The 15,135-nt window shown below is 40.2% G+C and overlaps 1 protein-coding gene across 11 annotated transcripts in view; it reads right to left on the minus strand.

Annotated features, from left to right (window-relative positions):
- The window catches only part of MYT1L (myelin transcription factor 1 like), a 573,498-nt gene that overhangs the window by 106,116 nt on the left and 452,247 nt on the right, over positions 1-15,135 (minus strand). For all 11 annotated transcript variants that reach the window (XM_075598278.1, XM_075598276.1, XM_075598273.1 and 8 more), the window contains one exon: positions 5,184-5,318. In XM_075598278.1, coding sequence (XP_075454393.1) covers positions 5,184-5,318 — 135 coding nt within the window. The remainder of the gene's footprint in view (positions 1-5,183; positions 5,319-15,135) is intronic.

Raw genomic sequence — 15,135 nt, forward strand, 5'->3', positions numbered from 1 at the left:
GAAACCTTAAAGATGGGTGAGAATAACAGGTGAAAGTATTTATTAATCAAATATAATGTAAATAAAAAAAAATATTTTAAAGAACTGAAAAATTATAACGCCTAGGCCCACATAATCTTACAGTAGTTAGCATATTTAATGTAACATTCTTCTTTATCTTTTTTCATCTTATCAGATACCCATCATCATGCGTCTTCTCTCGGCTGACCACTATGGTGTCATATAGGTCTTGTCACAGTGCATAACACATGGTAGGTGGCCATGGAGTAAACCAACCAATCATGTTGGTTGATTTACCACATAGTAATAACTCATACCCTCAAACATTGGTGGGACATTTTTACCCTAGTGATGTCTTAGTATGAGAGATTACCACATGGTACATGAACAAATCTGATTAACTGAAAGGCCACCAACTACGTGTTACTCCATGGTGACAAGACCTAATACCTCAGCCATTGGCCAAGAGAGGACACAAGAAGATGAGCATGCAATAGCAAGAAAAAGGATATAGAAGAAAATAATAATAAAAATAAGAGTATTATTCTAAACACAGAGAACTATCGATTTTAATCAAGATCTAAGATGACTCAGCGAGGGATATGGTCAATTGCTCTATGTCATAGAGGCTTTGCTCTATTATACCTCATTTGAGGCCTCGAATTATATTTTTTGCATTACTTTTTTCTGTTTCTTATTTGGGAGGCCGTGAAGTGGACTAGATTATTTTTTACATTATTTAAATATTGTTGGGGATTTTTTTATGGTTGGGCTTTGGCCCACTGGATTACCACATTGGATTAGTCCATGGGGTTCATGGAGGATTATATATATATTATATATATATTATATGTATATACACTACCTCCACCCCAAAACGCACAATACCCCTTTTATCAGATTTACTTAGAGCCCTATTAGCCAAATTAGGGGTTATAAGGCTGTAGGCTATGGTATAAAAAATACATAAATATGATCAAGGTAGAGTGGTTGAGTAATTGTAATAGGCTCCCCCGGGGACGTTGGCTAAGTCCCCCTGGGAAGGGAGGTGGTGGTTAGCCCCTTGTTTGCAATAGCATTTAGTAAGGCATTGCCAAGAAATGTCTTACTAAAGCTTTGGAATACAAGTATGTGTAGCACCCTAGGGTGCATGCTATACTTTTCTTAGAACATCCTAGTCCCTACAGGGAGGTAAGGGGGTACATCCTCTTACATGTCCTAATTAAGTAAACAATTTCAAGTATCTTATTCCATGTTACTTATTTTATGTTGCAAATCATCTAGATGGTGATTGGCTGGTCTCTGCTTCTCAGAAGGTACTGGAAAGGTCCACCCTTTAGGGCAGGGATGTGCAAACTGGGGGTGAGATTGTTTTGGGGGGTGTGGAGTTACAGAGGCCCAGCGCTCTTCCCCAAGGCATTTAAATTAAATGCCGGGGGACTGCGTGAGGCCTCGGTAACTTCCCTTACCGTAACTCAGTCGGCTTGGGCGATGCGTCGCCATAGCAACACAGCATCAAATGACGCCCCGGGGTCACATACCATGATGTCGCATTACCCTGCAGTGTCATTTGACGCTTTAGACTAGGTAAGGGGGGGTGGTGGCGGGAGCAGTTGGGAAGAGCAGGCGGGGGCGCAGGGCAAAAGGTTTGCGCACCCCTGCTTTAGAGGATGACTTTGTAGTAAGGCTTTCTCTTTTTCTGCCCAGCAACAGGGGTAGGGTAAGGTTATAAATATTATGTACCTGGCTATCTTTCCTCATATCCTAAGTGGACCTGTGTTGAGTGGATATTCAGGTCTCCTAGCCCTGTAATTAGGGGTAAGCAAAATGTCTTGTTTTCTAAGTTAGGGCAAGTCTCCCAGTATTGGAGCCCTAGAGACACTACACTAAATCAGGATCCCACCACAAGTGGGTTCTTCACACGGGATCATGAGGAGAACTGGAAGAGCTGCTGAGGAATTGCAGGAAAAAGGTTGCAGCTCTGTTTTTGGCAGTAGGGGAAAGACTTGAAAAAGAGCAACTCTGCTTACAAGCCTCATGGTTGAGGAAACCTGAGTGTATGTGTCTGCAAGTTACCTGAAAACCTGTTCTGTTGCTGCTCTATTCGGACTCTTTAATAAAAGGTAAGAAAGTTCCCAGCACCTTTTTCCTTTTCTTGCTCAACACCCCAGCCTGCAAGAGGTTCCAGCACCCTGAGATACAACGTAACCGCTAAGCATCTGCTGCACACACAAGAATCTCACTTTGCGATATGTTCAATCACTTTGGTGTAGCCCCTCTACTATTGGCTGGGGGTAGAGGTGTAACATATCTGTATGTAAGGGAAGGAGGTGGAGGAGGGATAAGTTTACTATTATGTATTAACATGGATGTTATGTATTACTGTTATATGTATTAACCCATTATGGTAAATAGGGGACAGCAAGTCATGGGACGCCCATGTGAGCTACCAAGGAGTTAATATATTAAAATGTTGATAAGTTTATTAAATTAACTTTTATCATCTATACAGTATTAGAGATGAGAGTAACGTCACGTTAATTTAACGTAACGCAGCTTTATCCGTAAATAACGTGACATTATCCCTACTGTAATGACCTAAAATAGGGTCGTTACTTATGCTGATCATTACGTTAACGCATGGACAATAACATTATTTCTTTTATCAGATTATCATTGTTTAAATAATAATTGAATTATTATTGTTTAATACAATTATTCATAAATTCATTATGAGTAATTCTGTATATATGAAAAAATATAAGCATATCAAGTACAGCGTTGTGTAAAAAAAAACATATTAATTTATTTATCACAAACTACATGCATATACTGCATACAAAAACATACATAAAAACACCATAACATACTGTATAATGCTGAAGAGATGGCTATCTCCTAAATTCTAATGTAATATTGACTGAGGAGATGTATAAATGTGTCAAATATTAGCACTCCAAAAGAAAGATCGGTATATAAATGGCCCAAAGAATAAGTGTGTCTAGTCTATGCAGAGAAAAGGCAATTGATCACATTCGTACACCATATCTATAAATACACCTCCATAAAGTCTGTATACACATTGCAGACAATAAATACTGGTCAAGGTAAAATATAGCCACCTCTAGGTTACAAATGTAAAATATATATTTATGTTATCCTGCTCTCCTGTGGTCATGAATGTGGAGATACAGTAGAGGTAAAGGACAAAACAAGCATGAAGACAAACATATGTAAATGTCCATCAATACTGATATATTACACATCTGTTAAAGCAGGAGTGACCAACTCCAGTCCTCAAGGGTCCCTAACAGGTCAGGTTTTCAGGATATCTTTGCTTCAGCACAGGTGGCTCAATCAGTGGCTCAGTCGTTGAGTCGTTGACTGAGCCACTGAATGAGCCACCTGTGCTGAAGCAGGGATATCCTGAAAACCAGACCTGTTGGTGGCCCTAGAGGACTGGAGTTATTCACCCCTGTGTTAAAGTCTCATGCATTCTCCACATGTCAGCTTCGGCACCTTGGTTATACACACTGTCTCCCAATGTAAAGGGAGCATTCGTTTGTAGACTAATCTCTGTGCAGAAAAACCAGATATGACTTCCCCTGGTCTATCTATTACCGGTCTCCTATGAGTATAATAGCTCTTAAAACTGCGCTCCACCATAAAGTCAATACGTAAGTGCAGGAGAATACAAAAAAGTACTCATAACATCACCAGCACTGGACCCAACATGTGTTTCGCTAAACTATCGGCTTCTTCCGGGGTAGCGTGTAATATGAGATAGCATAGCTCCTCTCATATAGTCCCTTCATAAATATATATGTATTTTTATACTCATGCATTTTATACTCAGTACTCATGTACTTGATATACACATTTTCCCATAATTAATTTATCTTTTAGGGGTGTGATATACAAGGTTCTAGTTGAAGTCCATTTTTCCATGTTGCCCACACCTGTGTATTTGTTCCCCATCCCCTTTTATTTAGGATCAGATGCAAAGATGCTAGCCTCCTAGTTCCAAAATCTGTGACATTTGGGAGTTCTGAACTGAAAAATGCCATTAAAGGTGTTGTTACCATTAATGCTAACAATCATCAAAACTTACTTCAAATAAGTGACAATAGCCATGTCTGTAGATTGTCATTTTCCCACAACTTTGAACATTTCCCTTTTATCAACTTTTTGGTTATTAACAAAAAGCACAATATAGCATGTTTCCTAGAGTCAATGACAAAGTGTAGTGTTTTGCAAAATAACTGTGCTGTTCAGTCTTACTTGATTACAAAACAAAGATGGCAGCAAATGTGAAAATGGCCAACCATAAAGTTGGTACGAATTATGGAAAGTCAAATGATTACGAACAACTGTAATCTCCTATATTGGCTATTAATGGGTTAAGCTGTTAAATATGGGCATCACCTCTCCATGTAGCTTGTTTAGCAAAAGGTTGGAGAGTGGCTTAGGTCCCATGGTATAAATAGCATTGTAGTTCAGAGTTTGATTTCAATTATTTAATTAGTCATGTACTGCAACGGTCCTGTAGGAGCCTTAAATATTTAGGTGGTAAACCAGAGGACATGAGCAGCAATAAATTTGTCCCCATGGGTTAGTCAGGAAAGGTGGCCAGAATACAACCAGAGCATCGAGAGGATTGGACAACAGGGGCCTCTTGAGTAATTATGGATCCTCGGAGAAGTCTCCATTATCTCAAGAAAGGAAGGTTTGACCTACAGGTAGTTCTAGCCTAGTAGAAGTCTTCTGTGAGATGGCCCTCCCAAACTCCTGAAGCAAGTGCTCCTTTTAGGATGAAACCTGGGAATCACCTATTGAGAGACGTTATTGTCACTATAAGAAATCATTGTTGCTATTGAAGATTCTACAATAAAGACTTTATATATATATATATATATATATATATATATATATATATATATATATATATTTTTTTTTTTTGTTTTTGTTTGTTTGTTTGTTTGTTTTGTTTCTTTTATAAAAATCCCTAACACCCATTCTTATCCTCTGGGTCACTGCCCTGCTCGAAGAGCCACCACCATATCCCCTGAGAAGGGATCTCAACAGCTAGTTATATGCAATCTGCTAAAGAAGGCATTGTTGCCCATACCCCCTGGCCAGGTAAAAATACACATACTAATATACATTTGTTTATTGCGACTTACTTTCTGGAGGTACCCTATCTTTGTGTGGGCATCCTGATAAACTCCGATGATGAGGGTATAAACCAGTTACATGTCCAGTTCCATCACAGCCAGGAGTCGGACATTTGCTTTCTTTCTTTTCTGATCTTGAGGGATCTGCATGAAGAAATTATATTCATCATAATATATATACAGTATATATATATGTATATATATATATAAAATTTATTTAACCCGTCTATAGACTTTAATGGCCCACATCAAATAGTGTTGTAGGAGCAGCAAGGATTTATAAAGATAAGGCTATTAAAGCTGCAATTTTTGGGCCCATCATCTCTTTCCACAATGGGTTCACATCATTCTTGTTCTGACCACTACCAAACTTACCACAACGATAGCCTTACACTCTCTATATAACGTTTAGCTGATATACTATTTAAATAAGTTAAAAGTTCAATATCAAGTGATTCCCCCTATGAGTTAAAGACAAGCTGCAGGTGAATAGACAAGCAGACTCTTGAGTCTTGGTGGTCCCTTCTAATTTGGGGCCATTACACAGGAAACAGGGAAATCCCCCTGGTGCTGGCCTTGTCAAATATATGCTTCAACTTTACAATTTTATCTGCACTGAATGCACAAGTTCCGATTATTGTTCTGCCAGCATGTAAAAGATAGTTCTGATATCTTCTAGTTGGATTAACTTCCGTTCTTTTGATTGATACATTAAATTCAGGAACGTTGCTTCAAAAAAAAAAAGTCTCTAAGTCTTGGGTAATAGGTACTCTAGCTGATACTCTTTGCATATTAATAGCTTAATTAACTCATTAATAAGTTGAACATATACTGTACATGTTTAGTCTCAATGGAGGTAGCTGGATAAAGATTCAGAAACCTACATATTTTCTTCTGAAGAATTACATTTGCAGGGAAATCCTTTAGCAAAAATGAATTAGAGTTATTTTCAAATGTTCATAACTCAGACATACAATTATTTGAACGACAAAAAATATGGTCTTTTTTCAAACACACATTGTTATCTTTTTGCAGATGTGTCTATTTACAATGAAGATAAGGCTAAAAAGTTTTAAAGACTTGTAGTACTCCATATAATACATGTGATGTGACAAATCAAAGGGCCGAAGTTAATCTGTCCTAATGATACCAAAATATTACAAAATCTCCCTTTAATGTGAGACACACACGTTGTTAATCAGTGAAAATTGCATCCATCTAGCTTTAATGTGCTTCCAAAGACATTTCATACTGTAGTGGTACTTTGAAAGAGGCCATCATATTATGCAAAGATGGAAAAAAGGAAGGCTCCAACTATTCACTTAATAATAGGTATGAGGCTCAACTCACTATCATGTTCTCCTCTGTATGGTTTTTAGTTATTTAAAGAAAAACCTAAATCATACAACCAAGTAAACAAAAAGTAGTGCGTTTTACAGCAAAAGCATGAAACGTGAGGAATAATAATAATAAGAAGAAGACTGACACTGACATTTGAGGGATGTCACAGAAGTAGAGTTTTGTGACACTTTTGGAAACACAATAGAACAATAAAAGCTAGTACAGTATGCATTTTTCATGGATACACAAATTTAAGGAATGTCCTAGAGGTATATTAAAGGCCACCAACAGGGTGGGTCTGCCGGGGTTGGCGTCCCAGGCCCGGTGAGTTGGGCCTGGCCAGCCAGCACTGCAAGTTGGTCCCGACCTCTAGCCAGGCCATCTGCCGGTCCTCTCGCGGCCAGGCCCTGGCTCTCCCTTAGCAGCAGCCTGCTTAAACCCTCTATCCCTCTGTCCCACGCTGACGGGCCTCTCTAATGTCAGCGCACCGTAAGCGCTCTGATGTCAGCGCTCTCTGCTTCTGCCGTGCGACGACATGAGAGGGAGGCCTGTCGGAAGCTCGGCATGGGGCAGAGGGATAGAGGCATGCAGGCTGCTGCTGCTATATATTGGGGGGTGGGCTTTTTAAAAATATTTATTGGGGAGGGTGGGGTCTTTTTTATATGTATTGGGGGGGGGGTGGGGATCTTTATTTATATGTATTTGTGGTTGGGGGTCTTTTTATATGTATTGGGGGGTTTAGGGGGATTTGTATATGTATTGGAGGGTTTTGGGGAATTTGTATATGTATTGGGGGACTTGGGGTATTTTTATATGGGTTAGGGTATTTTTTATATGTATTGGGGAGGGTTGTTTTTTTAATAGGATGTGTGTGTATATATATATATATATTATATATATACATATATATATACATATACATATATATATATACATACATATATATATATATATATATATATATATACATATACATATACATATATATATACATCTATCTATCTATCTATCTATCTATCTATCTATCTATCTATCTATCTATCTATCTATCTATCTATCTATCTATCTATAATAAGATATATATATATTATTGTTCTGCCAGCATGTAAAAGATAGTTCTGATATCTTCTAGTTGGATTAACTTCCGTTCTTTTGATATTATATATATATATATATATATATATATATATATATATATATATATATATAATATACCCCCTTCAAAGTCCAACCGTTTTCCTCATTGTGGTGTTGGGGGTGGCAACAGTACACTGTAGTATGCTGGCTAAATGGCTCTGGCCTGGGGAAAGATCTGGCAACCTACCCCAGTATTTTGCTAAAAAAATATTCTATGGATCAACGACTCAACAATGATTCCAACATGGTACTGGAAAGTGGGACCCCTAAGCTGGAAGGTACCGAAATGCGATTGGGGAAGAGCAAGGAGGAGGTCTGAGTAAGTGGGGCAGTGATTACACGGATAGGATAAATCCATTGGGACGCCCACCTGCTGATGTAGCCCACAGCGAAACAACCACTCTGCGCTGTACAACACCATACAAGATTGGAACATGGAATGTGAACGGTCTGAACGCAGGAAAATTGGACATTGTGGAAAGGGAAATTAATCGACTGAACATCTACATCTATTATTCTGGCAATGACACCACCAGGCGGCTAGGAGTGGGCTTTATCGTGAACAAGAAAATTGCCAAAGCCACCAACAGTTATCAGACACTCAGTGACCGAATAATTACCATCCAGAGGAAATCAGAGGAAAACTTCATGACTTTATGGTTCTTCAAATATACTCCCCAACAACAGATCCATCTGAAGAGGAAGTGGAAGCATTATATGGCGAATTTCAGGATGCACTAAGCCAAACACCCAATAAGGACATTATCTACATTATTGGCAATTTCAACTCCAAAGTGGGAATATGGTAGAAACTAAAATCGCTGGAAGATTCAGTTTAGGAGTGCAGAATGAGGCAGGAGACCGACTGGTTCAATTCTGTCAAGAACATTGGCTAACGATTACCAACACTTGTTTTGAACAACCTAAATGGCGGCTATACACCTGGACATCACCAAGTGGAGAATAAAGAAACCAAATCGACTACATCCTGTTTCAGAAGAAGTGTCAGAGCTCGAACTTGGCTGTGAAGACATTCCCATTGTGCTGATTGCGGATCAGATCACCAACTGCAGGTAGCCACAGTCAAACTCAGATTCTGTAACACAAAACAAACGGCAGCCACAAAGCAATTCGATACAGACATGATCAGCCCCAGCTAAGCCGTTGAAGTAAAGAACAGAGTCGACCTCGCTTCAGAAGAGAGACATCCAGACGAGCTGTGGGGAGAAGTGAAAGCATGCATTATCGTAACAGCCTTAGAACATGTCCTGTACCAGAAACCATCAAAAGCAGCCCAATGGATTCGACCATCAGCATCACAGAAGAGAGGAGGAAGGCCAATGCTAATGGGAACAGAGAATATTTCAGAAGATTGAATGCAGAATTTCAAAGAGTGGCTAGAAAGGACAAAGAGAACTACTGGAATGAACAGTGCCAGAAGATGGAGGAATCAAACAGGAAAGGTCATAAGCAAGAACTCTACACATACGTGAAGAGGGCACGGTCAACATTCAAGGCTTGGAAGGCAATAGTTTGTGGGAGCAATTGCCAGGAATTGCATGACCAACAAGCAATACGCGATCGGTGGAAGGAATACACATAGAAGTTGTATGAAAGTAAATATCAGAACCATCCGACGAAGGAGAATGAGACACTGGAACTGAGACAGATATAATGGAGGAAGAAGTCATAAGGGCAATGAAGCAATTAGCCAATGGAAAAGCCCCAGGAATCTACGGCATACCAGCAGAATTGCTCAAGCCCATACCAGCGGCAGCATTAACAGCATTATGAAAACGCATATGGAGCACGTGTGAGTGGCCGAAAGAATGGAAAAGAGCAGTATTCCTCCCAATTCCAAAGAAGGGTGACACGAAGGATTGCTCAAATAACCGCACCGTAGACTTGATACCACATGCAAGCAAAATCCTTCTGAAGATTATCCAACAACGCTTGAGAACAACCGTCTATAGGGAAATGCCAGATGTGCAAGCTGGCTTCAGGAAAGGCAGAGGCACTCGTTATCACATTGCCAACCTTCAATGGATTATGGAAAAAAACAGGGAGTATCAGACAGATCTTGACATGTGTTTCATCGATTATTCAAAGGCGTTTTATGTAATTGAGCACAACAAGCTCTGGACGTGCCTGAAGGAAATGGGCACACCACCACACCTGACCGAACTTATAATATCACTCTATCAAGATCAAAGAAGCTACAGTACAAACGCCATACGGAGACATGGATTTGCTCAAGATCGGAAAGGGCACACGCCAAGGATGCATCCTGTCACCAACATGTACACAGAAGCTGTCATGCGGCGAGCATGCCTGGATGAGTGCCAGATTGGCGTGAAAATAGGTGGCGGAAACATCAACAACCTCCGATACGCCGACGATACTACCCTGCTGGCTGAAAACAAGAAGGATCTCGAACATCTGATCATGAAAGTCAAAGAAGAAAGTGAGAAGGTTGGATTGCACCTGAACATTAAGACAAAGATCATGACAACAGCAAAAAATGTGAACGTTCATATCAAGATCAATAATGATGAAATTGGACTGGTTAAAGATTTCATCTTCCTTGGCTCCAAAATTGATTGTGATGGCGACTGTATCTCTGAGATTAAGAGACAGTTGGCACTTGGAAGAAATGCAAAGACCAGTATGAACAACATCTGGAAGAGTAAAGACATCAGCTTGGCAACTAAATGCAGATTGGTCAATGCGATCGTTTTCCCAATAGCAATGTATGGCTGCGAAACCTGGATTCTGGGAAAGGCAGATAGGCAAAAGAATGATGCATTTTAATTGTGGTGCTGGAGACGTCTACTGTGCATTCTGTGGACAGCCAAAGCAGTCCTGGAACGGACAAAACCGATAATCTCGTTGGAGGCCAAAATAACAAAGCAAAAGCTCTCCTACTTTGGTCACATCATGCGAAGCAAGTCGCTTGAGAAGAATGTCATGCTTGGAATGACTGGTAGTAAAAGAGAAAGAGGCCGCCCAAGAACTCGCTGGCTAGATACCATCAAGAAAGATACTGGACTGAACATCGCAGAATTGAAAGAAGCCGTGAGAAATCGGAAGACATGGAGCACACTGATCCATAGAGTGTCCGAGAGTCGTACTCGACTGAACGGATAGTGAGAGTATATGTATTTATTGATGTAGATGTATCAGTACCATGTTAGCTGAGCTTTAATAATAAAAAATGAATAGACGATACCGTTCTGTGGCTAACAAAATGCTTTTATTTGTGCGAGCTTTCGAGACACTGATCTCTTCTTCCGGCGATATTACACTGGCGACACACTTTATTCGAGCTCGGCTAGTCCCACGAATTCGGGTATACCCGGGTGTATTGAGGTTTGTGACTGTTTTCTGCCCGAGTGCATTGAGGTATTTTCCAGGCAGGGATTGAAGCATTTTATTCCCGCTGGCTGCAATACTGCACAGTATATATATATATACTGCATTACAATTCATGAATTTATGCCATCTGGTAGACACGCGAAGCATTGCAGCCTATTAAATCCTAATCATTATCATTTAACAGATCAGCCGCCCGTCAGCCAGGCATGAACCCAGGCTGGGAAGGCAAACGCAATGGGGCTTGTCAGAGGTGAGGAGCGGCGCATTCCAGGTATCTGCCAGGTACATACTGGGTATTTGCTCGAATAAAGTGTGTCGGTGCAGTACATTGAATAATGTAGTCACATTCCAAGATGCAATGTTTTTAAGTTAAACCTTTCCTGCTTTATTCAATGTAACATCGCCGGAAAAAGAGATCAGTGTATCTTGAAAGCTCGCACAAATAAAAGCATTTAATTAGCCACAGAACGGTATTGTCTATTCATTTTTGACTCGAGTATTCTAAAACAAATCTGGGGCAATCACCAACAAGACCCAGGTACATGCTGGGTACATGCTGGATACATGCTGTAACATTTCAGTGACATTTTTGCAGACAGACTAATGGCCCATCGGATTAACAGCGGGCTCCCTGGCAGTCCCATTCAAACTGAATAGGACTGCCAGGGACCCCTGCTGTGTTAATCCGATGGGCCATTAGTCTTTGCAGAAATGTCACTGAAATGTTGCAGCATGTACCCAGCATGTACCTGGATCTTGTTGGTGATAGCCCCAGATTTTCCAAGGCAAGTTTAAGGCAAGTTTTAGAATACTCTTCGGCACACCTGTATGTATTGGTTTTTTTTTCTATATGTATTGGGTAGGTGGGTTTATTGTAAGCATTGTGGGAGTGGGGAAGGTTGTATATATTTGGGGGGGGTGGGGATTTTTTTTGTATTGGGGTGTGGGAAGTTTTTTGGTATGTATCTTGTGGGGGGAATTGTGTGAAGGAGAGGGAATGAGTGAGCATGAGGTAATTGACGGAGGGAGATGAGAGAGGGGGTGAGTGAGGAAAAGAGGGAGTAAGAGAGACGCAGCGGAGAGAAATACATCCAAGGCGGGTGAGTGAGATGGAAGGGAGAGAAATACATGGGAAGAGGGGGGGAAGAGAGGGGGCTCGTGAGGTGTGAAATGGGGGGCAGCTCGCAATACTGCCGACAGGGGGGGGGGTGCCCTGCTTGAAATGTTTGTCCTGGGCTCCACGATTTCTGTTGGCGGCCCTGGGTGTATTTGGTATATTTCTCATCTTTAGCTTTAAATGATCTTTTGGTTCTTGTGCTAGACTGGTATTTGGGGGGAGGAAGGTAAGTTAGACGTTAAACATTTTATTCTACATTGAATATTTTCTGGGTCTGTATATTACATGAAAGTGGAACTTTCTCCTTCAATTATGTCTATGTTCGTAAAGCTTTTATACATTTAACTATTGAATGTTTATCATTTTGTTTGTATCGGTTTATGTTATATTTTCATGTTTACATACCTTTAGCCAAGTGCCACTGGCTATTGCCTTCTACTGGCCTCAACACTATAAGTCCTGGTAAGAACAGGCAGTGTTGGGGATAAACGCCTGCGCAGGGCTTAGGCTGCAGTTGCAGCCTGGATGGGTACTGTATTGCTTATCCAGGGGCAGGAGTAAACTGGCAGTTAGAGTGTCAGACCTGGGGAGGGTACTGACTGGGTCACATGTAGATGGTGTGATGCCTGTAAGTACCTAGACCTGCCCGTTTATGAAAGGGGTTACAAGCCCTTCCCCCCGGGTATAAAAGCTGACACTCTACCAAATTGAGGGTGGTTGATTATGGGACAGTGTGATACCCTTTTCCCTACAAGAGGATAAAGGAGATTGGGAGGGTCTCTGGGGCCTCAAGCCCCAGATGGAGGACAATCATGCTCTTCTACAATAAATCTGCCGTTGGACCAACTATAGTGTGTGATTATTGGAAAGGAGTATTGCCTGTGGGGACCATCCTGCATCCAGCAGGATCCTCATGGAAAGGAGGCATGGTGCAGTAAAGAGATGGAAAGAGCCTGCCCTGTTGCTGATCCGGAACTACAACTGCGGAGCCACTCAGATCTTCTGAACCAGCAGGTGAGCTATAGCACCGGGGACAATGCATATAATAATAATAATGATATCATAGACTATCTCTGCTACCCGCTACCCCTTCCCAGCACCCTTACACTGAATACCTAATTTAGTGATTTTTTTTGCATACTGCATGAATTTGCCTAAAGTGACACTTTCTCAAGAATTGCATAGGCAGAATTGTTTAATGAGTATGGTGAGCTGTGTTTCTATATGAAAATGTGCGTGCTCGCACAGTAACTTAATTCTCGCAGTTTAATATATAGGCCCTTTGAGCTTTCGGAAGAAAAAGAAGGAAGGAAAAAAGGAAAAGAGAAGGAAGGAAAGAAAGAAAGAGAAAAGCCAGGGTCTATTAAAATCAGATAATCATACCTTGAGCAAGTGCTCCGGTGTAAAACGCGTTGGTTGGACGATACCTTCGCTATTTGTTTGTCCTATGACAAGTAAATATTCATTTTTTATGGAATACGCACTTTCATCATTTTTTTCTTCAAGTTTGGATGTCTTTGGGTAGTGCTCTGTTATTTTCATCATTTTGTCTATTAAAATCAGCAAGTCTAAAATTTGATCATCCAACAAAATCTGCTATATCTTGTACAATGGAAATAATTATAACACCATTTGCGTGGCTCAGAGATAAAGGAACTGTTTCTGTGAAATCAGTTTTATGTCAGAATTGTATTCACTCTGTCACTGTTTGGATTTGTAGGTCTTTCGGATGTCATACAAGCAGCAGGAGGGTCACATCCGTGGCATATAGGACAACATGTGAAAGCTTCTGTCAGGGAGATTTGGGATAAAATATGGGATATTTCAAAATCTTAATTTATCATGCACTGGGATGAGGAAATTATTTTCAACTCACAATCAGACATGCTTTCTGATAAATACAGAAGAGGTAGTTAGCCAATATGAAACAGGGATTACAGGGGGTTCCTGTTATAGAATTACTGGATCTTTCCAGAAGTCAGGGAGGAATTTTGCAGCAAGCAAGAACACAAAATATATACCCACAAAAGTGGAGCAGTCACAAAGCCTATGAGTTGCAGATCGACCATTTGGTGTCCCATGTTACCCAAATACCTTATTTCAAATAGGCATACAGTATAACCAGCGGTACCATGGTACCACCTACTAGAATGTTTCCAATTAAAGGCAGATGTGGGAAACCATGCAGGGTTGTAATCTCAAATAGCAATTATTTTAATTTCCCTTATTCGCTTTCATTTTGTAATATAATTTTAATATGCTGAATGATGTAAAATGTATATATTATATTCTGGTATTTAACAGGTTTGAACAAAGTGATGTCCAAGAATTACTTTCCACCCAACTGAGTGCCTACTGTCTATTATTATAAGGAGTACAGGGTTAGAAGCAAAGTTTGCTCTGAGTGTGTCAGGCATATAACGTTTTAGTATTTGGATAATCACTTAAGGATTATACAATATTATAATATTAACTTCTTCATTGAAGAAGTGCACAGGGCCACAGTGACTGCTGTCATAATTCCCAACCTTCAATGTTATTATCATTTGCATATATCGTAGCAATGGTAAACATCTTTATTTAAAACGTCTTTATTTAGTAAAGCATTAAAAACATACTCGCAATGTTGCTACACACATCAGTTGACAAAATACAAAGTAATACTGTACAAAGTTTTGAGACTTAACCCCTTCATCAGGTGCCTTTTGTAAAATGCCACAAGCATGACTTCATCAGTGATGTCAGCACTGATCATTAGCAAAGGTGACACAAATACTGATATATACCACATACAATATACAGAGGTGTAAACATACACCCCAATATCTAGGGATCCATAAAGATAAACATAAGAACAATGACAACAGCTGGTAGAGTACTGTACCATAGAATGAGATACACATATTGTATACAGGGAGAACATTACACCCTTCTGTTTTTGATTACACCCTACTACAGTATTTTCAAGTACAGGGGGTAATCCAAAATGTA

Source organism: Ascaphus truei, chromosome 4, assembly GCF_040206685.1.
Source record: "Ascaphus truei isolate aAscTru1 chromosome 4, aAscTru1.hap1, whole genome shotgun sequence".
NCBI classification, from domain to species: domain Eukaryota; kingdom Metazoa; phylum Chordata; class Amphibia; order Anura; family Ascaphidae; genus Ascaphus; species Ascaphus truei.